This window comes from Panulirus ornatus, chromosome 5 (genome assembly GCF_036320965.1).
Source record: "Panulirus ornatus isolate Po-2019 chromosome 5, ASM3632096v1, whole genome shotgun sequence".
NCBI lineage: Eukaryota > Metazoa > Arthropoda > Malacostraca > Decapoda > Palinuridae > Panulirus > Panulirus ornatus.
In genome coordinates, this window is record NC_092228.1 from 40,501,336 (window position 1) to 40,529,030 (window position 27,695).

The 27,695-nt window shown below is 38.0% G+C and overlaps 1 protein-coding gene across 17 annotated transcripts in view; it reads right to left on the bottom strand.

Annotated features, from left to right (window-relative positions):
• Window positions 1–1,503: 1,503 nt before the first annotated feature.
• The window catches only part of HDAC4 (histone deacetylase 4), a 245,157-nt gene continuing 218,965 nt past the window's right edge, over window positions 1,504–27,695 (bottom strand). For all 17 annotated transcript variants that reach the window (XM_071662021.1, XM_071662018.1, XM_071662020.1 and 14 more), the window contains 11 exons: window positions 25,181–25,310; window positions 22,115–22,239; window positions 21,669–21,888; window positions 14,690–14,872; window positions 14,391–14,554; window positions 12,627–12,746; window positions 12,298–12,420; window positions 11,200–11,340; window positions 8,656–8,826; window positions 6,311–6,450; window positions 1,504–2,993 (listed from right to left, as the gene is read on the bottom strand). In XM_071662021.1, coding sequence (XP_071518122.1) covers window positions 2,906–2,993; window positions 6,311–6,450; window positions 8,656–8,826; window positions 11,200–11,340; window positions 12,298–12,420; window positions 12,627–12,746; window positions 14,391–14,554; window positions 14,690–14,872; window positions 21,669–21,888; window positions 22,115–22,239; window positions 25,181–25,310 — 1,605 coding nt within the window. In that variant the 3' untranslated portion in view covers window positions 1,504–2,905. The remainder of the gene's footprint in view (window positions 2,994–6,310; window positions 6,451–8,655; window positions 8,827–11,199; window positions 11,341–12,297; window positions 12,421–12,626; window positions 12,747–14,390; window positions 14,555–14,689; window positions 14,873–21,668; window positions 21,889–22,114; window positions 22,240–25,180; window positions 25,311–27,695) is intronic.

The window sequence follows — 27,695 nt, forward strand, 5'->3', positions numbered from 1 at the left end:
AGGAAAATATGAAATCCTTTGGGGTAATGAGTTCATAAGACTATACTCTTAATGATGCAGCTTCGTTTTTATTATTATTATTCACGGTGTAACCATTGGCATACAAAGTATGACGACACCTATATATATATTTCATACTTTTTTGGTAATTTCTTGCATAAGCATGGTAGCTTACAAAACAGATAACTGAGCTGAAGTCAATTACTGACAATCTTTTGTGTTTAACTGGAGTTATGGTGGAGTTTCCTATTCCTCTGAACGAGAATGTTACTTATATCTTCTTGTAAAAATCTAAGGTTTAGCATAAAATCAAAACATTACTTTGTTTTAGAAGGATACGGGTCCATGTACTCATGGAATTGGGCATCTTTATCGTATGCCAGCCTGCAGGGAAGGGGCTGGGGACCCTAGGCAGACAAATTCCAAAAAGAAGTGTATGCACATGATCCACCACAAGGATATGGCATTGAAGTTAATGATAATATACCTACATGGAGATCTTCAAATCTTCAATTTTTGAAAAAGATTATGAGTTATTTCTTGCTACTTCTACTCACCTCCAGACCTTTCTAAAGATCTTTAGATCTCGCTTGATGGCTTGCCTTTTGTCTCCAATTGATAATGTACCTCTCTATGGGAATTACTAACATGACCCTTCATTTCCAGGTTTCATTCAATTAACTCAAAAGCATGCTCCTTGAAGGTTTCATATTCATTGTTTGCTCCACTATTTATCATCTCACCACAGGGATAATAGAAACCTAAGCTATATCTCTTTCTTTCACACTTTTTGTCATTTCCAAAATGAACAAGTAATGCCAGAAACAGACCGAAAAAGACCACATTCACTCACATATAAATAACATATTAGAAAATGTAAAGATTCTGAGTCAAAAAGAGTAACTTCTCCTTATAAGGTATACCAATACACATATGAACTTCCCTCTTCTCTTCCTTTCAACTTTTTTGGATTCATTCAGCATTTTTGGTTATACAAAACTTGCACTCTTTGGAGGTTACCAACTTCTGGAAGCCAACATGGCAAACATAAAAGATCTTACAAAAGCTGGTTAATCAATTGTACTATAGCATATACTACACATTCCAATATCTTCTTTATGATGTCAAGTGTGTAAGCTTTTGAAACAGAACATGAAATATCAGTTACTTAAGACAGCATACAACTGTGGCAAACACAAAACTGTTCTTTAACCCTATTCCTAATCACAAATAAAAGATGTTATAAGTGTTAAAACAGTTACTCTAACATTACACAAGTACACTCTAAAAATCAGTGTTCATGCCCCAAATGGTTCATATGACAATGGCTATATGCATTAAGACACAGTTATCCTGAAACTTCACTTTGAATACAAAATGGAGACAGAAGAATTGGATATGACCAGAAAATGATAACAAAAATGTAAAGCTGACAAAATGATACAGATATCCAACATTACACTTCTGAATGTCCTGGTTGGGATAAGAAAAGTGTTGGACCTGTTGAACATATGCCAGTTTATTATGTGACACCGTGGCCATACAAGGACAAGATACAGGGTACGGGTGGGACACTCAAGCCTTCCTGAAACCCCATAACTGGCTGGCTCTTTACCATAGAGCTTTGAGCTCAATAACAGAACACATCTTGAGGCCTCACTGACACTGGACAAGGGGTTGTGATTCTGACTAGCGCTCATGAGCCCGGTGTAAAAGTATCAAATTGTACAAGTCCCAGCAAGGCAATGGGTCCCTCACCCTCCAGATAATTTGGCCTCTATGGTTAGAGTTACACTGGGTGATGAGATACAGAAAGGCAGTAGTGTGGAAAAATGAGCACTGTAACCCGATTTGCACAAGGTGGGAATCCGGAATAACCCCACACCTCAACACCACTGGGGTACTCAATGATGACATGTCCATTCTCTGACAAGCGGGTACCACCCAACCTTCCCGCTATCAAGTAAGGCTTGCAAGTAACATGTTTTTGTGCACTTAAGTGACATGAATTTACACCATCAGGTGAGGTGAACAAATAAAATCTGAAATACATAAAATTGAATATATATAATATATATATATATTTATATATATATGTTTATTATACATTTATCTACTAAACACTATATGAATACTAACAACATCTTCAAAGTTAAGTTTGTCAACAGAAAACCTCTGTCAAGTGTTGGCACAAGTATTGATTAAGGTGTCATGATTTAGCTGGAGGCTGGTCCAATGAAATGGTACATTACATTCTGAGAAACATTTGCACTGGGCTGCACATTCAGTCAGGAAACTGCCTACCAGCAGTACATACAAACTTACTCTTTGATAATATGTAATGAAAATAAATGTGGTTCAGCAATAAATATGACTGGATATTCCAGCCTGTCTACCTATGGAACACTACAACCTTAAGAAATTTAAGACAACATGTATGCACATCATAAAAATCTAGCTAATCTTTGGTTCGTCGAACAAGCCCACACGTGAAAACTGGGCAGACATCACATCATGACTCACATCATTGCCTGATAAGTTACAGTGCTCTACCCAAGCTGGGGACTGTCTCAGACACTGCTGTCGAGCATCAGGACCACTCGACATTATCACCACAGACCACCACTGCTTACACATTACAGTTTTCATCACCGCAGATGCATACACATCTACCACACCGGAACAATTTAACACTAAATATCACTGGTCATTCGGCTAAGAGGCACATGCCTTACAACCCTTCACCAAAAGGGTGTTTTGGCAGTGCCCTGAAATGCAAGCACAGTTGACCACTTCGCAGCTTCTGGGAGGAGGCGGCGGAGGCTCGGAAATGGTAGCAGAGCTTCTCTGGATGCACATCTTCCAGATTTCATTAATGCTCTCAGTATTTCACTTTTATTGTCTGTTACTTCACTTCAGTATCCTCCTCCATTGGCTCTTCCTCATCATTAGTGTTTTCATTGGCTGAACTTTGTGAAGGCGGTTCTGGGCTCCTGCAAAGAAGATATAAATGGCTTAAAATCCATTTAAGTTTTATTCAACTGATAGTGGTTATAAGATGACTTGAGATAATCATGTAAACAAAATCAAAATTTCATGTTAGTAAGAAGCCAAGCAAAGTTCCTTCCTTTATGACTCAGTTGTCTACTTATGAAGCTACACTGCTTGGGCAGGAAGGGGAGGAAGGTAAAGAAGGATATTTCTTTGTCTTTTCCAGTATAACTCACTAATGCATAAGACAGAAAAAAAGCATGGAAAAAAGTGTCACCTTTCTTAGCTTAACAAGATAGCATCAAGAACAGAGTCTTCAAAGAAAAATACTTGCTTTGTTCATTTGTTTATCCCTATTATTTTACTGCAGCTGATATGATGCAAGCATAACCCAATAAAGACTAAATCCGATGAAAGGTTAGATAAAGTACATGAAGATAAAATGCAACAAGGATGAACTCAAGCTCCTTAGCTGTTTGTTGATTCAACTCTTAAAGGTGGAAAGGTTACAGGCAGAGGAAAAGACAAAAGTCAGAAGAAATTCCACAGCTTTTCTACAAAAAGAAAGGAGGTATCATATCAGCCAACCCTTGTGTGGCTGGACTCTACACAGCAGCGATAAGAAGCAGAGGATAGAAATGTGCTGTTGGTCCAGGTCTCAGGGGACTAGGACAAAAAGAAACAGCTGACAAGAGCAGTGACTGAAATAACTTTGAGTACACTCAGACTACGACAAAAGTGAAAGAAGAGGAATCCCAGATATTCATGCAGTACTCCATACTGGGGTAAAAGAAACCCCTGTAAATATGGAACACCTGCTTGCAAGAAAATAAATGAAACAACTAAACAAAACACCAAACTTCATAAGCAAATTATGCTTTGCTCAGTAGGTGGGATTTCTAGAAGAGACAGGAGTATATGGTTGTGCCCAATATATGAATGAAGTGTTCTGAAATCTGACAATAGAAAATTATTCAGATTCAAAAGAGTTATGGGTAGAAATCGTATTTTTGAATCACTGAATTCAACTGGGTTACTGCAACCCCTTTCATGTATGCTCCTTAGGTCCTAAATGAGCGCATACACACTAAATAAAAAAGTATTACAGTGAGGGGGAACAGGAAAAAGAAATGAAGTATGTACAATAAAAGACTGAAGAGCAAAAAGTTAAAGAAAGACTTTTATAAAAAGGAAAAAACAGTTAGGCATGAGGACAAAATGCTGAGGAGCACCAATGTTGACAGGGTAAGAAGGAGAAGCTGGTCCTTCAAAAATTACCAAAATGAAGTGAGTGGAAAGAAAATTAAGCATTACCAAACAGAGAGAAGCAGAAAAGCCAAAAGAAGGAAGTTTAGTAAGCAATACCTCATATCACACTCTGTTAAATGCTCTGGAGATGCCATGGGTCATGACAAGTGATTCACTAAAATCTTTATACAAAAATACCAAAGGTGGGTCACGTACAAGACATCACCAGTAGACCCAGCATTGTAAGAGCCGTACTGGTAATCTGGAAGAAGGTAATGAGGTTCAAAGTGTCTAAGAAGGTGAATGTTAAAGAAAATTAACAAATAGTCATAATATAAGTGCAGGTGATTTTTAGGCAACCCCACCCACCCCCTTCCTGACCATCTTTGTCAACCTTATGACACACAGGTGATATGTGGGTAGAACTCTTTTCCCCTTCCCTAAGGATAACACTCACTCTGGTCTCAGGACCCCATTTTAAGGAGCTCCTGCAGAGCCCATTGTACTCACTGGTGGAGTGAGTTCATGGCAGTTAAGAAAAAGATGTTCATTGTCTTTAAAGTGGAAGCTTCATCTTGGAAATAAAGGGTCTTGAGATATCCTGACTCAATGTCTGTAATACTGAAAAGACAGGTGGTGTCCACAGCATTAACATGAAAGTGTGGCTCATACATGTCTGGGGAATGTAAAGTCAGTGTACATCTAATGTAATGGCATTTAAGACTGGACTGGGAGGCAGTTGTGTTTGTCACTGATTCATCAATGTGGTGTTCCTTATGAGCGGGGGGGATTTTTGAGTGTAGGCTATTGAAGTATGGGGGCTGGGAGGAGCTTATGTGGTTAGGTGAAGCATAAGCAAAATGCATAGTTAGTCAGGGAACAGCCTATGTAGCATGAACCAGATGGTCCCTGTACGTACTATGCTGCGATGTTGGCTGTTAGATGTTATGTGTTGGAAGTCTGGTTGACTGGTTACAATGATCAAGAATGATGATAAAGTGTATTTGGTTTAAACATAGCTCACTTCAGGGATCTTGGGAGTGAGTATTGAACCAAGAAGAGTGATGGATACAATAATCTCCGTACAGAAAAGTAATGGGTGCAATATATTCAGGACTTTGGAAAAGCATCTTGGAGGGCAGGTGATGGGGCAGCATATTTATATGTTGATAATGTTGTAGCAGATATTACACAGTCTAATTTTTGTGGTTGAAATTTCAGGTATGTCACTATCATGCCATGAACAAGTGTTTTAAGTCCTCCACCTTGTTAATGCTGTTTATCTTTTTTAATGGTTGTGTAGTTATAGAAGAGAAGGAGAGTGAATCAGGATGGAAGTCTGGTTTCTTGGATGAGGGTTGAGTGTATACGTGCTCTTGGCATTAGCTTAGTGAAGTTTAGTACCACTTAGTGAGTGACAAGGGGTCAGAGTGGCAGTAATACTCAGGATATAGATTAAAGTTGAGTGGTGTTACCTCCACTTAATGAGTGACTAGGGGTCAGAGTGGCAGTAATACTCAGAATTCAGATTAAAGTTGAGTGGTGTTGCCTGAGTAATTGCTACATGTCCAGAGCAATGAGGACTAATTTACAGAGGGGGGAGAGATGTGCACTGGAAATTAATCCAATCTCTCCACTGGAAATCAATCCACTCTCCAGAGGGAACTATTACATATCAAAGTATAATTATTTTTTGGTGATGGGGTTTGGGATAGTGGATGTATGTGAGTGGTACAGGATTGGGGGTAAGCCTACCAGCCAGTTTCCACAGCAGGGGGGTAACAGATGGGATAACATTCTCCAATGAAGGAATAATTTAAGTAATATTGGGTTTTGACTCATGGTCCTAAAATGTGGCCAGGTATAGTTTGTTGATGAGCTCTGTGCAGGAGAAGAGCGAGGATGTCTCCTTTTGGGCAAGAGGATCCCTGGTGGTGTCTTCTTAAGTACATCATCAAAGCATTTACCCTGAAGCTGACCTAAATTGTATTGTCAACAGTTTCATCTCCATCTCATTCCCTCCCTTCTTATCTCTGCTCCCTAAAATCTTAAGCAAAACTAATTTACATACTGAGTCTGAGGATTCTGAGGATCAACTCTGAGTGAAGCCATAGCAGACACTGTCTCCTGCTCTTCCTCACGTCCCTGAGCTTCTACCACTGATAACGAGATCATCCCACTCTGTCGACGCACTACTGGCCAGTGACCACTCTGTTCAGAGAAAAAAAAACATCAGAAGGATAAATATTCTGCTATAGAAAAATGAGTGTAAATATACAGTACAACATAAAACTGTTTATTGTGTGTGTACATCAAATATGAACGCTCTTAATATTGGCCAGGGTTAAAAACAATGAATCAGAGTAGAACATACTCATGGAGTTAGCTAGAAACTGAGTATGGTAGATTATATAAAGACTTCATTAACAAAAGGTATAAAGATAAGATACAATTCAGTGATGCTATCAAGAAAGGATGGTGACCATATTCATTCAAAAGAAGAGAGGGCAAACCAGAAGAGAAAAAGAAAAGAAAAACTACAATGGGTAGTGAACATGAAAGGTACAGTCCATGAAATAAAGCAAAAAGAACATGAAAATGCATTTATGACAAAAGGGTTACATTCTACAGTTCACTTTGGGAATGGAATATGATAGCCATGGAGTGTCATGGCTATCATAGACACTTGTGAAAAGATAAGGACAACCAGAACAGCATTGTAAGAACACCCAAAATATAAAATGAGATGGAGGAGCTAACATTTGTGGATATGAACACTATTATTAGCAAAAAAATAACAAAAACAGAGAACTAGAGTTTGTATACTGAATAAAAGAAACTAAACCTGTCATTCTAATGTCATATCCCAAAACATATATGCACATATAGTATCATTCCTAAAAAACAAGTAGTAAGGAAGGAGTGAGAAGACAGGATGACAACTGGCTCTTTAATAGGTGACTACCTTAAGTCTCAAGGACTAATGGTGAAGGACTGACCTTTCTAACATACTATAATGGAAAAAACATAAGTAAGAAAGGCCTACCTAATTGTTTTGATAGTATGTACTCTTCTGAAACAGTTTTGACAAACTGGATAAATTATCCAATGATAATAATAAAAGTGTCAGGATGGAAAAATTCTTCACACAAGACATCCAAATTAAACAGAAATCAAGACCAACTAGATTTGCAAAGGCAAAAAAATATAATTAAAAATAATCAGAAAATCTACAGGAAAATCTTCATTATGAGGACATCACTTGACAACACTACCAGTAAAAGACAAAAGCTATCTTAATTGACTTGGGAAGCATCACACTGAGCTCCCATTTGCCTGTGCGGTAAGTGAAAAAATTACACTGGTATCACAGAGGAATAAAATTCACAAAAGAAAACGCAAGGAAAGAAACTATACAGCTTATGAATTTTTCAGAAAATAAACTTCGACTGGGATTCCAGAATCACAGTATGGAAATGTGTTACAAGACATTCTGTGAAGTCTGCAATGAAAGAATCAATGGATGATTATCGACATTAGAATATGGAAAAAAGTCAGTGACGAGAGATGTTTTAAAAATTGTCAACAAGAAATACAAAAATCAAGAATTATTACTAAAGAATATTTAAAACACAGAACAAGCATATAGCATTTCAAGGATATCACAGAACAGGAAATGAATACCTACAGTATGGGAGGGGGAAGAGAGAAACTCTAATAAAACAGCATGTATAAGACAAACGATAATCTGAACAGTTCCATAACTTTCAGCTGATAAAAAATAATCAGACTTGGACTTAAGGTTTCAGATGGAAGGGTCATTGAAAGAGAAAAGGATATATGTAAGGAGCTAACTATTGAATTCTGTATTTTCTAAGTGAAGGACATATTACCACTATCAAAATATATCTCAGTAGGCTATTAAGGAATCTTGAGCCATATGAGGCACATGGTTCAGACGAAATCTAGCCCTATGAATTCAAGAAATTCAAATAAGTAATCAACATGTCACATGAGATATTTTGAAACCTGATGAAAGGGGACACTTATTTCAGAAAATGGTAATGAGAAATATATAACATCATATGCTCAGTGTGTAACAAAAAGACAATCATGAGAGTAAATGGATGAATACCAATAAATACAAAAAATCTACCCAAGTGAAAGCCAACATAGTTTATAAGTGTCCTCTGGATTTCTGTGATGCAATAAGCATTAGCCTAAAGGAATGAGAGGAGTTGGTGGACTGTCTTCTTGGACCACCACAAGGTATTTGATACTGTCTCCCACTTAATGCTACTGGAAAAAAATCGAGGCGGGCATAAGAGAGGGGCTCACTCAGTAGATTAAGAAATACAGAGGGAAACAAAGAACACATCATAACAGGTGTTATGAAGTAAATCTAAATTTCCTTACCTGAACACCAATTACATTTTGTAATGTTTCAATAGCATTCTGGCATGGAGGTCTCGTCATTTCATGTTCAGAAAGAGGTGGAGGCTCATCACTAGTAAGGGTTCGTACACAAGCTTCAGTTGCATCACATATACTGGCCAGATTATAACCTCCCTCAAGAGCTAACACCACCTGATAAAAAGTAAAATTTTTTTCACTAAACTATTACATAATACTTTCCAAAGCTATATCAACCAATTATATGCCAATTCCAGATTTGAGAAACTCCATAATGCTGAGAAAAATCAGAGTGAAAGAAATCTACTCAGGAACTGGATGCAGCAAGAGAAGTATTTCACTGCAAACTCTACACAGTAATATAAGCAACACAGTGGCCACCACCTGGGAAAACATTAGTCTTCTAATAAAGAAAATGACTTGAGGAAAATTAGTTTACTTAATTTTCTTGAACTCCACTTTCTTCTAGATATTTTCCCTCCTAACTTTTCATGTTTTTATAACTTCTTCTGAACCATTCTTCAAGTGTACTAACTGGTAAACTTGCTCACTAAGGCAACCCTCTTTTCACTCCATTTCCACTGTCAAGGGGTGAATAATTCACTTATATGCTAAGCATTCATTAAGAACTCTACAGTGTTTTGGGTGTTGCTGCTGGGTCTGTAATACTTGAAGATGTGTTGAGGGTCAGCAAATGAAATATTAAGGGGGTATTCTGCATGCATTACCTTAATCTGAATGACATATATATATATATATATATATTTCTTTCAAACTAATCGCCATTTCCCGCATTAGCGAGGTAGCGTTAAGAACAGAGGACTGAGCCTTTGAGGGACTACCCTCACCTGGCCCAATTCTCTGTTCCTTCTTTTGGAAAATTAAAAAAAAAACGAGAGGGGAGGATTTCCAGCCCCCGCTCCCTCCCCTTTTAGTCGCCTTCCACGACACGCAGGGAATACGTGGGAAGTATTCTTGCTCCCCTATCCCCAGGGATAATATATATATATATATATATATATATATATATATATATATATATTTTTTTATTATACTTTGTCGCTGTCTCCCGCGTTTGCGAGGTAGCGCAAGGAAACAGACGAAAGAAATGGCCCAACCCCCCCCCCATACACATGTATATACATACGTCCACACACGCAAATATACATACCTACACAGCTTTCCATGGTTTACCCCAGACGCTTCACATGCCCTGCTTCAATCCACTGACAGCACGTCAACCCCGGTATACCACATCGCTCCAATTCACTCTATTCCTTGCCCTCCTTTCACCCTCCTGCATGTTCAGGCCCCGATCACACAAAATCTTTTTCACTCCATCTTTCCACCTCCAATTTGGTCTCCCTCTTCTCCTTGTTCCCTCCACCTCCGACACATATATCCTCTTGGTCAATCTTTCCTCACTCATCCTCTCCATGTGCCCAAACCACTTCAAAACACCCTCTTCTGCTCTCTCAACCACGCTCTTTTTATTTCCACACATCTCTCTTACCCTTACGTTGCTCACTCGATCAAACCACCTCACACCACACATTGTCCTCAAACATCTCATTTCCAGCACATCCATCCTCCTGCGCACAACTCTATCCACAGCCCACGCCTCGCAACCATACAACATTGTTGGAACCACTATTCCTTCAAACATACCCATTTTTGCTTTCCGAGATAATGTTCCCGACTTCCACACATTCTTCAAGGCCCCCAGGATTTTCGCCCCCTCCCCCACCCTATGATCCACTTCCGCTTCCATGGTTCCATCCGCTGCCAGATCCACTCCCAGATATCTAAAACACTTCACTTCCTCCAGTTTTTCTCCATTCAAACTCACCTCCCAATTGACTTGACCCTCAACCCTACTGTACCTAATAACCTTGCTCTTATTCACATTTACTCTTAACTTTCTTCTTCCACACACTTTTCCAAACTCAGTCACCAGCTTCTGCAGTTTCTCACATGAATCAGCCACCAGCGCTGTATCATCAGCGAACAACAACTGACTCACTTCCCAAGCTCTCTCATCCCCAACAGACTTCATACTTGCCCCTCTTTCCAAAACTCTTGCATTTACCTCCCTAACAACCCCATCCATAAACAAATTAAACAACCATGGAGACATCACACACCCCTGCCGCAAACCTACATTCACTGAGAACCAATCACTTTCCTCTCTTCCTACACGTACACATGCCTTACATCCTCGATATATATATATATATATATATATATATATATATATATATATATATATATATATATATATATAGTACTAAAAGATGATAATTTGCTGCAGTGGGCATTTCGTATTAAGGGACTTGAAAAAAAATTAACAGAGGGATGATCTATGACAAGGTAGTTTGACAAAATGGAGGAATATGTGTACCAAAGCAATACTAGTATAGAGCAATCTTTTAAAAACAAAAAACAAAAAAGGCCAATTAAGGTATTAAGGAGGAATTCTGTGAGCACTACTTTGATAAACATATCAGACAAGAACAAAATGAATTCATACACATAGGCAGTACCTACCTTGCCCCTTGCAAGTGTCATTAATTGTTTAGTCATTTGACCAAAGCAGCTGGCAGAAACTTTGTACCCCCCTAAAGGTGAAGGATGGCCATCAGCTGCATCAAACCCTGCACTCACTAACACTATGTCTGGATCAAAGTCCTGTAAAATAAAAACACTTAATTAGCATAACTAAGGGAACATCCTATGCTAGGTCATATCTTACTGACCACCTTTCTTCCACATTTGTATAGGGATGAAAAACTACTGTACAAAGAATACAACCTTTTGTAGCTAAACACTTGTATCTTCATTATCTAAACATCAACAATGTCAATAGGAAAGCCTTCTACACACGTACAGTATTCTTACCAGTATGAAATTTCTAAAACCATGCTAAATTCTGATACAACAAGATGTTCTTGAAGATATATTATCATACGTGAAAAGAATGAACCAAAAAGTTTTCATACATAGAAATCAGAGTATGTGAGCTACGGTTTATGACACTCAAGCTACAGATCAGGAAGGTATATTACCAGTACTAACTGACGTGGTATTGGGTAGGTTAGTGAAGACTGCAAAGTGAGCCAGCACTTTAATAGTAGTCAAGCTGCACTCCTCTGAATCAAGTAGCTGTCTTTTCTTTCTGCCTAACCCACATGTGGACGACTGGCATTCTGTCCACAAACATACAGTCTCTCCTTGTCATACAACACGACAACACTCAACTCACAAAACTCATTCATCGAAACTCTATATTTCCCTGCAATTAATGCTACATGCTAGCCCTCCCTTTTGGCAAAATTGAATAAACAATAGATAGAAGTACTAGGAAGGAACATTAGGTAGAAGTAGTAAGTACATCAGGCAGGTTACATTAAATGAAGTAAATAAAAGCACAAACTGTAAATGTTAACTACCATATACAATGCACAATATTTCTACACTAAATTCATAATCTGAATTCTTTACCCTTCAATTCAAACTCAACTTTCATTTCATCACTTCATGACCTATCCGTTAACAGTATCTCTAGAAACTTAAACTAAATACTTTTGCTGTCATAAGAATAGTAACCTCATCTAATTTCACTGTCTCTGATGAAAGTTTTCTTACCTTAGCGATGGGCATAACAATGCTTCTGAAAGCAGCCATATATTCAGCATCTCCCATTGGAGGACTGAGGCCACCTGAGTAGGCAATATTAACATTAAAGCCATAACCATCGCCCTCACCAACCTGTAAGTCAATAATGAAAATAAATAACCAAACAAAATGAGTAAATTGCTTTTATTTATTCAAAAACTTTGAAACAAAGAAGATCCAGTAAATAATAATAAATTTTCCCACTGAAGTTCTCCTATAAAGGTAAAATCTACCTAGTGATGAATAGGCCTCAGCAAAACATATTCCATCCCTATTCAATGCAGATATGAAAAACTGACCTCAGTGGGAGAACCAGTGCCAGGAAAGAAGCTCCCATCATCGTACCGATGCATGGAAATGTACAAGATGTGTGGATCATCGTAAAACATAGACTGGGTCCCATTCCCATGGTGAACATCCTGTGGCAAAAGAAGAGAATTTATCAGAATTTCAAAAATTTGCTATTTTGTTCTCCTTAGTACAATATTGCCAATATAAAAGTACCGGTAACTCAGACACAGATCCTGAATCAGCACGTTTTTCTACACGTCTCTCCCACACTGACATGATAACGTAACCTACAGCCAAACAACAGACTTTTCCCCTCTCTCTAGATGTCATACACAATGTATTAAAACCAGCCCATATTATCTGTGGCCTAAAACTAGGCACCACTCCATGTTCTATTTTAACAACTTCACACAACCAGGTTAAGCATAATGTCTCCCACATGTACCAAATTGATCCAGTTATTTCTATATCAATGATGTTTCCAGTCCTCACGAATGTTCAAGCCCTAACACCTGAAAGCTTCCTTCCCTTTCCTTCAAGTCATTCAGCTCCCCCTTGCTCCCTCCTTTTCTGACACTTGATCCTGCAAGTCAGCCTTTCTTCACACATCCTCTCTGTCAAAACCATTTCAGCCCACCCTGATCAGCTCTCCTAATCAGACAGAATTTACTACTGCATCTTTCCCTTATAATGTCACTCCTTACAAGATCAACCTGCCTCACACCTGAGTTTCTGTGGTCTAGTGGTCAGCAAACAGCAACTGATGCACCCCCAACCCCCTAATCTAACTGCATTACCATCCCATCCAAAAACAGATCAAAGTCATTGTGACATCAAACACCCTGTACACAGACCCACCTTCATGAGGAGCCACTCACCAGCCTTTCTTCCTAACAGTATCAATGCCTTACCCTCTTAATAGAAACTCCTCACTGCTGCTAGTAGTTTCCTTCCATACTACGTATTTGTAATACCTTACATAAAGAATCTCTATCCACCATATCATATGCTCTCTCCAAATATACACATACCACAAATATATCCCTCTCTTTCTCTACAGTATCCCTCACAAAGGTTCTGCAAAGCAAACATGCATCCTATGCCAATCCTGAATCCACACTGTTCCTCCACATTCTGATTTTTTGTGCACAATACCACCCCCTTCATCATCACTGTCCATACAAGATTATGAAACAAATATAAATATTACAGTATATATATCAAGAAGCTGAGATAAAGAAACCTCATTTCATTGTAAATGAATTTTGGAAACACCTTGCAAGTCCCTTCAGTTTATAAATACTTTTCCTTTGTCTTACTGAATGTACTCCTTTAACTGCTTACAACCAGTTCATTAGCTCGAGTCAATATTGCTCTACAAAGGACAATAATACGCCATGATGATTCATCTATTATCTGTAGCTACATTCCCATTTTCTCAGCATGAATCAAGTGCATAAATGTTCCTTTTGTGGGAATAAGTTTTGCAAAACTAGGGTCTCCAGCTGCAACTATACAGGCTTAGCAAAAGTGCAGTGACATCAAATTTCCTTGGGTGACTTAATTCTGCAGGACTGGGGACCTGAGCTTCAACCCCATTGACTGGCAAAAGGGCAGAGAAAACCAATTCGATGGAGTAAATGTGCCACCCTTCTACCCAGGAGAGGTAGTGGTGCTATTGTACAATCATCACACACTAACATCGACTTGATATGAACAAAATTACTTGATGTGTAACGTATAACTTCAAAATATCATTTCTGTAAATTTACCCAGTCAACAATGAGGATTTTTTCCAGGTTAAGCTTTTGATGCAGTTGTCTTGCAGCAATTGCAATGGAGTTAAAAAAGCAGAAGCCCATAGCCTGCTGGTGTTCTGCATGGTGACCAGGCGGTCGTACAAGAGCAAACCCATTACGCAGTTCTCCGGTTGCAACTGAAAAATAAGTAAAACCAAAAAAATTAAGTACAAAAAATTAATAACGTGCCCATTCTTCATATTCATTAGTGTGATCTCGGAAACCAATTACCACAAGTTGTATCTTCAGGCTACAACAAAACAATATTGTACCTTTAAATGCTAAATCTATAACACAGCCAGCAGCCATCCTTGCAGCAGACGATGTGTGCATGTCATTCCAAGTTGTGTCAGAATCAACACCAACTCCACCACAATGAAGGCGAACAAAACTCTTAATAGGCAGCTCTGCAAATTTACTCATATCTAGATGCTGTCGATTCCAAGGATTGGTTCCTGGAGAGAAATTAAAAACTGAGTCTTTTTACTTATTCTTAATGTTATGGTGCATCATCAAAATATATGTCCTTTGTTCTTAATGTTATGGTGCATCATTAAAACATATGTTCTATCTCTCAAAAAGACAATCATAAAACTTTATGACCACTTACGGGGGTATGGTATAATGATAAATGTAAAGCCACATAAAAAGCTCTCACCAAATACATCATAATTCACCACAACAATAAGGTTCTAAACAATGATGAAATCTACATTCTGCACTGTTAACATTCGATTCCAATTCCCTTCAGTCATTTCTTGACATCACTACAAGATATGATGGCCCCTAACTACTTCATGGGATGAAAGCCATGAGTCAAAGTGTAACTTTCAGACCCTTGAGGGTTATGTGTAAGGAGAGGAATTATATATAAACAACATCGCTGTTCCATTAATGTTAAGAGAAATAAAACTGGTTAGACATTTTTACGAGATAAAGAAATGAGTATATATATGGCAAGACTACAAATAGTGAAAACAAACCCAACGCAAGAGCATTCTGTGGCATCAAGTGATACTTTCACTGCATGACAGAACATACTTCTAAAAAGCAGTTTTCAGTTTCAACTTAATTCATTCATGACAAAATATCCAAAATCGTGCAAGAGACTGAATCCCTTCATAGATAAGAGCAATGCCCAGCACAGTCAACAGCAGGAGGAAGAAACATAAGGACACAAAACACATTGTGTTACAAGTTTTACTGCCTCTGAGCCATCATTATGTCTTGTCTGAATACATTTCACTGTCAAAACTAAGAAATTAATCATGACAAATAACTGATGATAAATAAAAACCTGTAAAATGGGTTGTTAGACTCTAGACTGATCATCAGACTGCTGAGAAGACTGTTGGCTTACACCTTCCAGATGCAGTTTCCATAGAGAGATTCTAAAACAAGAAAGAAAATTCACCATAGGATACAAAGAAATGAAGAAGTAATAACTGACAAATATATATGAGACAACAAAGGTATTTCATTTCACTAACACAGGCAAGCTGCATGTGCAGTGACAACGCCCTCAACTTGCACACTATGAGATATGGGTTTGAACCGAATGTGCAGCCAGGAAGAGTTGGTGGGACATTTTTCACTAAGGTATGTGCAAGCTAGTAACACAGTTACCTAAACATTCTCACCTAAGAGGCTATCACCTTTTGAAGGTGAGAGATAACAGAAATGGTGTTAACTTTCAAATGGGTACTGTGAAACAGAACAAAATGTATGCTTTGCAAGTGAAAACAAGATGAGTCTAACACACTCAGAAACATACAGAATGAAGTCAATTGATTCGCTGCATGTACTGCATGGAATTTTCTGTTCGCTGTGACTGGTGAGTATACTGTTCTAATTCTTGACAAGCCTGCCTCTGGCTCAAGGAGATATATATAGACATTAATGTTTGTGGTGGCATTCCACACATCAGACATTAAGGCTTCATCTTTTTTCTTTAAGATGGCCAGTCATACCAAAAATGTCAAGAAAACTTGCAAAATAATAAATGTTAGTGATAAAAGCTCTCAGTAATCATATCTGTTTAACACCAAAAACACTTCCGAAAATATAAAATATCTCACTACGAAAACTTGACAATACACCAAGCATACCTCATACGCCTGACAGCGGATCAGCACAACTTAAAGGGTTCAAAGAACAAACAAACAAGTTTTCAAGAAGTTGAGTTGTAAATCATTTGATCAAGAACATCATGTCCTAATCAATCCTAAGATAATATAAATATCCTTCAAGAAAATATGAATATCTCCATCACAAAGTACAATGAATATCAGACTTTCTACAGCATAAGGATTAACTGCTAAGCAACGACCATCACAAAAGGAATGAATCTTAAAAAGCTCAAGGTACTTCCACACATGAACTATTCACTCATTTAACTCCCCTACTAAACACCATGTAAAAAAAAAAAAAAAAAAAATCTATGCTTCACCTGAAAAATAAACTAATTCCATGGCTGGTTTATGGCAGGTAAAAATTGAAAAAGTAACTTGAACTTCATGACAAAATGACACAAAAGATGAAGATAAAAAGGGATATAGAAGATGAAGCACACATACCAAGTAGATGCTTGTAAACTTGGTCAAAACAAAATGACAGGAAACAAGACTCAATGCCACTGCCAAATTTCCCAGCTTTCAGTTATATCCAAGACCTTCACATAACATCCACTTTGTGCTGAAAGAATGAATTTTCCTCATCAAATTCAGACTCCAAAGTTTTCTTACAAGATACTGCGAGCAGAAAACTTAAAGGTTTTCTTAATATATTGCAAGCAGAAAAATTCCAAATACAAAATGGTTTTCTAGATAATTTCTACACTGCATCAGCATCATATATCAATCATTGCATAATATGGAAATTCTATATGGTGAAATACAACTTTGCTTTCCTCTTTCCAATAAAATCTGTTTTAAGATTTAAAATACATCTTATAACACCCATATATATCTTTATTTTCTGATTATGAGACCCATGCTTTAAAAGCAGGTATCAGCCCATTTCAACTGAAGAAACCACTGATGTCTGACTGTTAATCCTTGATCCTTCCCTTGGACAGCACTGCCCAATGAATAACATCTTACTGAACTGTTGCAGTAAACTGCAAACTCGAAGACAATTTGGGACCTTAACTCCACTGTGCTGGCATCAGAGATTCATCGTCTCTCATAGCAAATGATCTTGAAATGAATGAGAGAGCTGAATTATTTCACACAAGCTTCATTTTCTTAATGATAATGGGTACAGTGTGTCAACTAGCAAATATCAAAATTGCTTTAAGAGCACAAATAAAGATTTGTTCAGTAATCTATTCAATGTGTTTACAGGACTTATACTAGAATTTGCTTCTCAAATTTGTTCAGAGCACTTACAACATAAAGAACCAACAGAGAAGGTTATGAGGAGTGCAACAATGATATCAAAATTATGACAGCTTACTGTAGAGGTTAGGGGTCATAGCTTTGTCTGCAATGGAAGAGAAAAGAGTAAGGGGTGACTCATGAAGCTTAATCCTTGTAAATGTTAATTAAAGAGGGAAACAGCAAAAGACCATATCACACACATTCATTGGAAGGAACTAAGATGAAACAAAACAGAACAGAAGAAAAAATCTAGGAATAGGTAGATACACCTGATTTGCTGCCAGAAACATAGATCAGTTGAACTATGATGAAAGTAAACTGCCAATTCATGAATTAACTTTAGGTGTTTCAGTTTTTTACATGGGAGAGATTAAGTGCATACAAACTATCAGTTCACTGACATACATCCCAAGCCAGTCTCATATATCTAAATGGATAATAAACTTCCATTCTAGTGTAAAAATTCTCATTTTTTTCACTTCGCATACCAAGTTGACTCATCACATTAAACCAATGTCTCCAACCACACCTCCACCTTCACACATCAAATGGTTCCATCAAACCTGATCGCAATTGTTTCTTAAGCATCTATATCCAATGTATCTATACAGCAAACTGACTCTTGCACTACATCTATCCATCTCCTCCACAGTCTGACTTCGTGTATTTTGTAACTTCTTTCTTTGCCAACCTTTTGTCTAATATATATTTCACATACCCAAGCCATTTTCACAGACATTTATTCATGCACATTTCCAATGATCTCTTCACACTACCAACCCTTACCATAATTCATTTTCATTGTCTAAATTTTTTCTTTTACTTCTTCACTCAATGTGTCTACTATGCAAGTCTCTACTCTTAGCTTCAGCTTTCTGATTAGCAATTTTTTTTTTTTTTTTTTTTTTTATACTTTGTCGCTGTCTCCCGCGTTTGCGAGGTAGCGCAAGGAAACAGACGAAAGAAATGGCCCAACCCCCCCCATACACATGTACATACACACGTCCACACACGCAAATATACATACCTACACAGCCTTCCATGGTTTACCCCAGACGCTTCACATGCCTTGATTCAATCCACTGACAGCACGTCAACCCCTGTATACCACATCGCTCCAATTCACTCTATTCCTTGCCCTCCTTTCACCCTCCTGCATGTTCAGGCCCCGATCACACAAAATCCTTTTCACTCCATCTTTCCACCTCCAATTTGGTCTCCCTCTTCTCCTCGTTCCCTCCACCTCCGACACATATATCCTCTTGGTCAATCTTTCCTCACTCATTCTCTCCATGTGCCCAAACCATTTCAAAACACCCTCTTCTGCTCTCTCAACCACGCTCTTTTTATTTCCACACATCTCTCTTACCCTTACGTTGCTTACTCGATCAAACCACCTCACACCACACATTGTCCTCAAACATCTCATTTCCAGCACATCCATCCTCCTGCGCACAACTCTATCCATAGCCCACGCCTCGCAACCATACAACATTGTTGGAACTACTATTCCTTCAAACATACCCATTTTTGCTTTCCGGGATAATGTTCTCGACTTCCACACATTTTTCAAGGCTCCCAAAATTTTCGCCCCCTCCCCCACCCTATGATCCACTTCCGCTTCCATGGTTCCATCCGCTGACAGATCCACTCCCAGATATCTAAAACACTTCACTTCCTCCAGCCTCTCACCATTCAAACTCACCTCCCAATTGACTTGACCCTCAACCCTACTGTACCTAATAACCTTGCTCTTATTGACATTTACTCTTAACTTTCTTCTTCCACACACTTTACCAAACTCCGTCACCAGCTTCTGCAGTTTCTCACATGAATCCGCCACCAGCGCTGTATCATCAGCGAACAACAACTGACTCACTTCCCAAGCTCTCTCATCCCCAACAGACTTCATACTTGCCCCTCTTTCCAAAACTCTTGCATTTACCTCCCTAACAACCCCATCCATAAACAAATTAAACAACCATGGAGACATCACACACCCCTGCCGCAAACCTACATTCACTGAGAACCAATCACTTTCCTCTCTTCCTACACGTACACATGCCTTACATCCTCGATAAAAACTTTTCACTGCTTCTAACAACTTGCCTCCCACACCATATATTCTTAATACCTTCCACAGAGCATCTCTATCAACTCTATCATATGCCTTCTCCAGATCCATAAATGCTACATACAAATCCATTTGCTTTTCTAAGTATTTCTCACATACATTCTTCAAAGCAAACACCTGATCCACACATCCTCTACCACTTCTGAAACCACACTGCTCTTCCCCAATCTGATGCTCTGTACATGCCTTCACCCTCTCAATCAATACCCTCCCATATAATTTACCAGGAATACTCAACAAACTTATACCTCTGTAATTTGAGCACTCACTCTTATCCCCTTTGCCTTTGTACAGCGGCACTATGCAAGCATTCCGCCAATCCTCAGGCACCTCACCATGAGTCATACATACATTAAATAACCTTACCAACCAGTCAACAATACAGTCACCCCCTTTTTTAACAAATTCCACTGCAATACCATCCAAACCTGCTGCCTTGCCGGCTTTCATCTTCCGCAAAGCTTTTACTACCTCTTCTCTGTTTACCAAATCATTTTCCCTAACCCTCTCACTTTGCACACCACCTCGACCCAAACACCCTATATCTGCCACTCTGTCATCAGACACATTCAACAATTTTATTGAACTTAATTCCCATTCTGTAGACACATAAGGTAGAAGTAGTCAGATGGAACATTAGGTACGAGCCTCTGAAAACACTGCACTAGAGTTGCCCTCTGCTAGTAGCCTGTTAAGGATGAGGCACTAAAGGCTAGAAAGCAGCACTGGAGTTCACCAGTTATGGAGAGTCTTTTGCCGTGGCCATCCCCTTGAGGGAGTTCCTGAAGGAAACAGGCGTTAGAGATATAGATAGATACATAGAATTCCCAGAAACTTAACTTTATCCATAATCAGCAGTTCTTCATTAATGAACTGATATTATCTCATTCTCATATGATGCACAGTCATGTTACACAACCACAGTAACTTTAGTAAACCCTAACATACTTCCACATTTATATAAAACCCTTCAATTACAACAACAATCACTCTCACAAACATTGCTTTCATCCCAATACCTTTTCATCATATTCAGAAGTCTTCCAAGCATACCATGTAATGTTAGAACTTCTCAAAAGGTTTCCATGTTAACTTTTTTTTTCCCCACATACTCGTCATTTTCAGCATGAGAGGTAGTGTCAAGAAACAGAACTCATGCTATTTCTAAATCCATAAATACTTTATACACTTTTTCCAATCTCTTTGCTCACAGGCACAAATAGATTTACATAGAGAAAACTGAAGACACTTCCTTAATCTAGAAAAGGGAAGGCTAAACTGGAAAACAAAGTTCAAATACTAACAAAATAGATAAGGTGAATAAATGGGAAAAGCAGAAGTAATACTATGCAAAGCAAGAATGTGTACAAAACACGAGTAGACCTGTAGTTTGGATGAAGCCAATTAATGTGAATAATGTGTGGGAAAGGAGACCATGGAGGACTCCTTCCACTGGTAAACCCACTTCTCACAAATGTACTTCTAGAGACAAATGATGAATTTGTTCATACCACATACTTTATTTTCTACAGTATCAGTAAGGTGTCTGCTGCAGAATTTCCTGTAAGTAGAGCTGTTGATGGACAGTGCCATATAAATCACAAATCCATTTACTGAAGCTAGGTGGCAACAAATGTACAAGTAAATCCAAACTATGACAACCTTTCCTTTACTCATGGTAATATCAGAGGCAATTATGAGAAAACGACAATCTAAATGAACTAGTGGATATATTACCAAATAAGAGTGTATGTGCTTCACTGTGACATGACTGTATCTCCTCTAAGGTAGCTTTTCGAGTTCTCATTTTGTTGCAGCGATGAATTAGTCCTGTCTCTTGCAATCTCGCCATTATTGACTGAAGACGTCCTCCATGCTCAGGATGGTGGGAATTGTCACCACAAATACATTGGTGTTTCAGCATGACATTATCATAGGCAAAACCTGTTGTTGCTCCCTGAAATAAACAGGTTATCATTATTGAAAAGTTACTCATTCTTTACTAAAGGAACCACTTGGCTCTATTATGTCTAGTGCAACCCTACTCAAACTTCTGAAGAAACTAGTTAAAGGACCCAGTCCAAGCAACACTGAAAATTTTATGTAAATTCAGATCATCTCAAAGTATTCTATCTCAATAAAAGAAATCAAAAATCCCATTCACATAATGAGCAGTTAAATACCTGTTTATTTATATTTATAGGCTCTTGCGGTGATCCTTGTGGTGACAGAGTGACAAGTGGGGAACTGAAAGCCCGAGAGAGAGGCCGTGCTACATGACTTCCTGAACGAGGTGTGAAGGCTGAATCTGTCAAAAAATTAAGAAAATAATCATATAATGAATACTCTGACTGATGTTGCTATGGAAATTATCGTCATATTTAAAGTAATCACACAGAGTGAACGCAAAAATACAAACTGATCCTTAAGCATTTCTCATTTACCATCTATATTTCTATCATTCTTTATTCCAATCCCATTTATATAGTGTGGATCAGGTTCATGAAGCCTCTAAGCTCCTTCATACACAACCCCAAGTGTGTTAATCAAATCATACACATCCTCAATCATCTCTTGTATTCAGTGAGTCATACATATTCTCAACTCATTCCCTGTGTGTCAAGAAAATCACAAACATTCTCATCCCAACCTCAAGGTGTTAAGTGTATAACACACATCTCCACACTCTTCCCACTGTGTCAACTGAATCAAATGCACAGTTAACCTAATGCTAAGGAGGTAAGTGAATCAGGCATTTCTTAAACCTATTCATACACTGTCAGGTGAACCAGATACAATTCAACCTATATCTTGAGTATTAAGTGATTCAGACATTTTCAATCCCTTCACATGAAGTCAAGTGGATCAAACTCATCTTCAGCTACTTCATGCGGGGTCATGTGAATCAGACAACTTCAACCCATCCCTACTGTGTGAAGTGGATCATCAACTTTTTACTTTTGTTTTCTCTTCCCACAAATATAAGCATGGTGAAAAGGATCACAAAGAGTAAAGAAAATTGTAATGTAGCATCAACAAATGCTGAGAGGGACTACAAATTCAAGATGTTTCAAAATGTGGAAAATATAGAGAAACCCTGAAATGTGATTAGATGGACTAAAGATAAAATTTTGATGAGCTTAGGTACAAGTTTAGATCATTCAACGACACAAATGGTGAAATGGGAGCCAACATGCAAGAATTAAGAGGAGGATGGAAGAAACGCAAAATACTGTTGCTCTAGAAAAAATTACAGAAAAATATATGCAAGCAGTTATGCTTAAGTTAATTAGCAGTGGTAAAATCAACAAACTAACTACCAGTGAAACAGGTCTGTGCAAGTAAAATAGCTTATAAGTGTAAGGAGATATGGTGAATCTTTACAAATCAAATCAGACTTGAATTTTAGAAAATGGATAGTGCCTGCAATAAAGAAAATAAAACCTGATGCAGTACCATGAAGGGATTGGTTAACTGTAAAAGCTAGAGTACTGAGGTTGTGAAAACATTTGAAGAAAATGACTGTAGAGATAAGGAATTAAAAGAACTCATGAGTTAAGTGAACAGAAACATAATGATGGATGGAAGGATAGATGAAATTTATCTTAATACAGATATACACACAAAAAAAATTTAGATTATTGATTAATGATGAAGTTCAAATGAGTTGCCCTGCTTCATCACAATAGATAATATACAGTGCCCTCCAATGAAGTTAGTGTGTGCAGGTCCGCACCAATTAAATTGATGCAAAGCACATTACCTCATCTCAAATAGTGATGGTGACCACCAGTGAAGTTGTTGTCCTCTAGCAAGCAGTGGCAACTACATGACATACCAGCACACAACATGAGCCCACCTCCGTAGTAGTTTAGCTGTTATAGGAAGCATGGGTGTTTTAACGTGCTACCCGCATATGCGCTGAATTTTCATTGTTTTTCCCTTTTCACAACTCTACCACCTACTATGGCTGAAAATATTCACCTGGCAAAAACCAAAACAGCTTCTACAGTTGCACCTTATAAAGGAAAGGAGCCATTTAAGAAAATTTCTAATGTTATTGGTGTGAGTTTGAGAACAGTGCAACAATGGGTAAAGAAATTTAATGATAGCAGCAGCACCACCACCACACCATACCATGTGAAATGGCCAGAGGTCAGACAATGTCAAGTGTATGTAGATCCACACTTGAGTGCAAAAGAATTAGAAGAAAAAACCCTAAACTGCTCAGAGATGTGTTGCTAAGGACAGTGTGCTTACATAAAGACCTCAAATCTTCAAGTGCCGGTGCTATAGGCTGCATCCAAACTTCTGATAACCCATAGGCACCAGAAGAAGAGTCAATTTTTGCAAGGAATATGTGGGGTGGAGTACAGCTAAGTTCAGAAGCATCTTATGGAGTGATGAGTTCACTTTTCCTGTAACAGGTGGTTGTAGTGGGCTTGGGTACAGGTAATCAGGCTGTGATCCATTTGACCCCTAATACATTGCAAGCATTGTAAAGTTCACGGCTTCACTTATGGTAGGAGATTACTTCAGTTATCATAGCACTGGGGACCTTGTAGTGTTGCCAAAAAAATAAAACTAAGAACAGACATAGCTAACTTAAGCTACTGTGACTATCTTCCAGGTTTTTTCAAAAAGTGCGAAACCAAAGTGCAGGACGGGGTTTCCTATCATATAGCCAAACTAATTGCTGATAGGCTTAATAACTGTACTGTGGACTATCATATAACCAAACTAATTGCTGATAGGCTTAATGACTGTGCAGTGGAGTTTTTTTCACTGATTGGTGTGAGAATTCACTAGATCTGAATCCAAAAGAAAACTTGCAGGTGCTTTTGAAAAAAATTATGTGACGGGATACTTCTTTGCTACCTAAGAAGTTGGAGGCAGTCATTCGTGAAATATGGACAAAGGTGGACCTTATAAGGCATCAAATCCTTGCCAATTAAATTCCCGCTCATTTCAAGGAGTGTATAAAGAGAAAAGGGTAACCAATAAAGTACTAGTTGGTGGGAAATACACAGCTTACATGGTCTTATTTCAGGTTTATCCTTGATGGTTGTGCCACAGTCCCCTCACACCAACTTCACTGGCGTGCGCTGTATAAGATACTTATAAATAAATGCCTAATCAATTATATCCTTGTAGCATTAGTATGCTCAGATCAGCAACTATGGATCAAGAAATTCTTACCAAATTGGTATTCTATTCCTGAGTCACAAGAACAATGCTTAGAAGCTTACTGGTAGTGGAGTGTAAGGGTGGGGGTTTTGCAGTGAGTAGATCTCGCTGGTTTTGGAGGAACAGAGTGCGTTCTCTTTGTTGCTGTTCCATCAGACTTCCCTCTATCTTTCGTTCAGTCAGATCTATCACCTGAGTAAAGAAAGAAGTAACTGAATATTCTGTCTTCGATGAGAATGTTCAAATCATGATGTAATCTCATACAACTGGAAAAGGTGGAGAAGCTCTCTGTTTTCACCAGAATTCATTACGGTATTGGAAAATTCTATGCAAAGTCCCCAGTTACTTTCTTAACTTCCTATCCCTACAAAATTTCCTAATTTTCCTTTAATGAGGCTGCATGTACAAGGCTGCTACCTTAACTCAAAGAATTAATTATAAATTATTTAATCAAGCATCACTGTATAAGTAATCTCAATACTTTCACTACACTAAAAGTTTCATTCAACAAATTATGATTTTTTTGCATACTTAGTAAATTCATAAAACAATTACTGTACATGTGACCTTGACAAAAAAAATGTCCAACAACTGTCATTAAAATAAGGTTTTCATGCATCAGGTTTTACTTGCAGAACAAATCCTATTACTTGCTATACTGGAGATATTGTATGTCAGGCAGCAGGCACCACAATGTGCTGCCTCAATTTCCCTGTGGTACTGAGTGTAGAGGGATACAACTTTTGCATACCATCCTTGTGTTTCGTGATATTTTTCTTATTTCTGTTCTAAGAGGTGTCTTTCCTCTACCAGTAACTAACCGACCTAATAAATTGCCTTCTTACTTAAAGAAGCAACAAAAATGTGTATAAACAAGATTTCAAAACAGGGCTGAGTTCAACAACTGGACACTTTTTTTCTTTTTAACATCATCCCTCAAAAAGCTGGGTCTGGCTGACCTAATAAGACCAGTAAGGTGATAAGGACGGGCTTTCATCGTCTTACCCTTCATCAAGTTATCAGCCACCTTACTGGTCTACCTAGGTCTACCAGACCTAGCATTTTGGGGAGGGATGATACTTGGGGAAAAGAAAATGTCCTGATGGCAAAATTAGCCCCTTAGCACATCTTGAAATCTTAATTGTAGACACACTTTCTTGCTTCTAAGCAAGAATATGGGCCTTCCATACCTAGGAAAAGTTTTCAGAACCTATGATTAGTAACTGAAAAACATTAAAATATCAACCAGAACAGAAACAGCAAAAATGGAAAACATGAACTGTGAGCAAACGTAGCATCTCCCCAATCTTAATATCATAGGGTAAAAGAGGGAATAAGTCATCATGTCATCTGACTTCTAAGACTGTTGTATGCTGCCAGACATATTATACCACCACCATATGCATATAATTGGCTTTGTTCTATAAGTAGAATGGGATGCATGAAAGCCTCATTTCAAACAATAATTGTAGGACAATTTTCTGCTGACATTGTACTAAGGCACTAACTGGATTCAAACATATACATCCTATTTCAGTAAAATTCAGTTTAAAGAAGAGGGTCACCAAAGTTTTCAACTGACATAATGTAAAGCCAAGAACAAGAATTACAATAACTTTAAGTTGGAGAGACATAAAGTGTCAACCATTTTGACCATGAACAATCAGATTACAAATCATTCACAACATAAAAGTACTTTATGCACTTGAGAGGGGCTTGTTTCAATGGTGCTCACTATTAACATGAATTATTTTATGGGCATAATCATACAAGTGATATAGAATTCATACTGGGTTCTAGTCTATTGGAGAAAATTCAGCAAACATTGTACTTCCAGACAGCAACATTTGAGGCTGGTGAAATCTAAAATATAACTACAATTAACAATTAGGAATGATGAGGTATCTTTGTTTGCAAAATGGGTTTCTTTGTCTGGCAACTAAACTATGACCAGGGCCTGTACATGACAATGAACAAACTGTGAATATGCAACCAATTACAAACATACTGTATCATAACATGCAACAGCTCCAAATTTTGCTTGAGTAAGCATAAGTAAAAAGTCATAACATCAAATTGTGAAACATCGCAGCACTGTGCATGGCTTTGTTCACTTATTACTCTGACAATCAGATAAGGATATGTGTGAATGAGCTGCAGAATCCATGTACTTGACAACCCTATGCACCATAACTCACATATAGGGAGACAAAATAATAGCTAAACTAAAAACTAGCATAAACATCATATTAACAAGCATCAGCAAAAATTCCTAATGCAAATAACCTATCTTGAAATTCTTTTACATTTACATTCAAAATTATGGCTAACTGGGATGCTATCATACTAAAGACTAAAGCAGTACTGGAGAAAAATATTATATATACTCTTAAAAGCAAGTATTGTAAAGAACCAAGAACAAAGACGCTTTACTGAGATGTAATAAAGCACTGGCAAGACTGCAGAAAAGGAACTGGAAATGGCAGCGTTAGTAGTAGTAGTAGTAGTAAGAGTGGTGGCAGTGGTAGTAGTAGATGAGCAGCAGTAGTAGTAGTAGTAGTAGTTCTTAGTAACTTC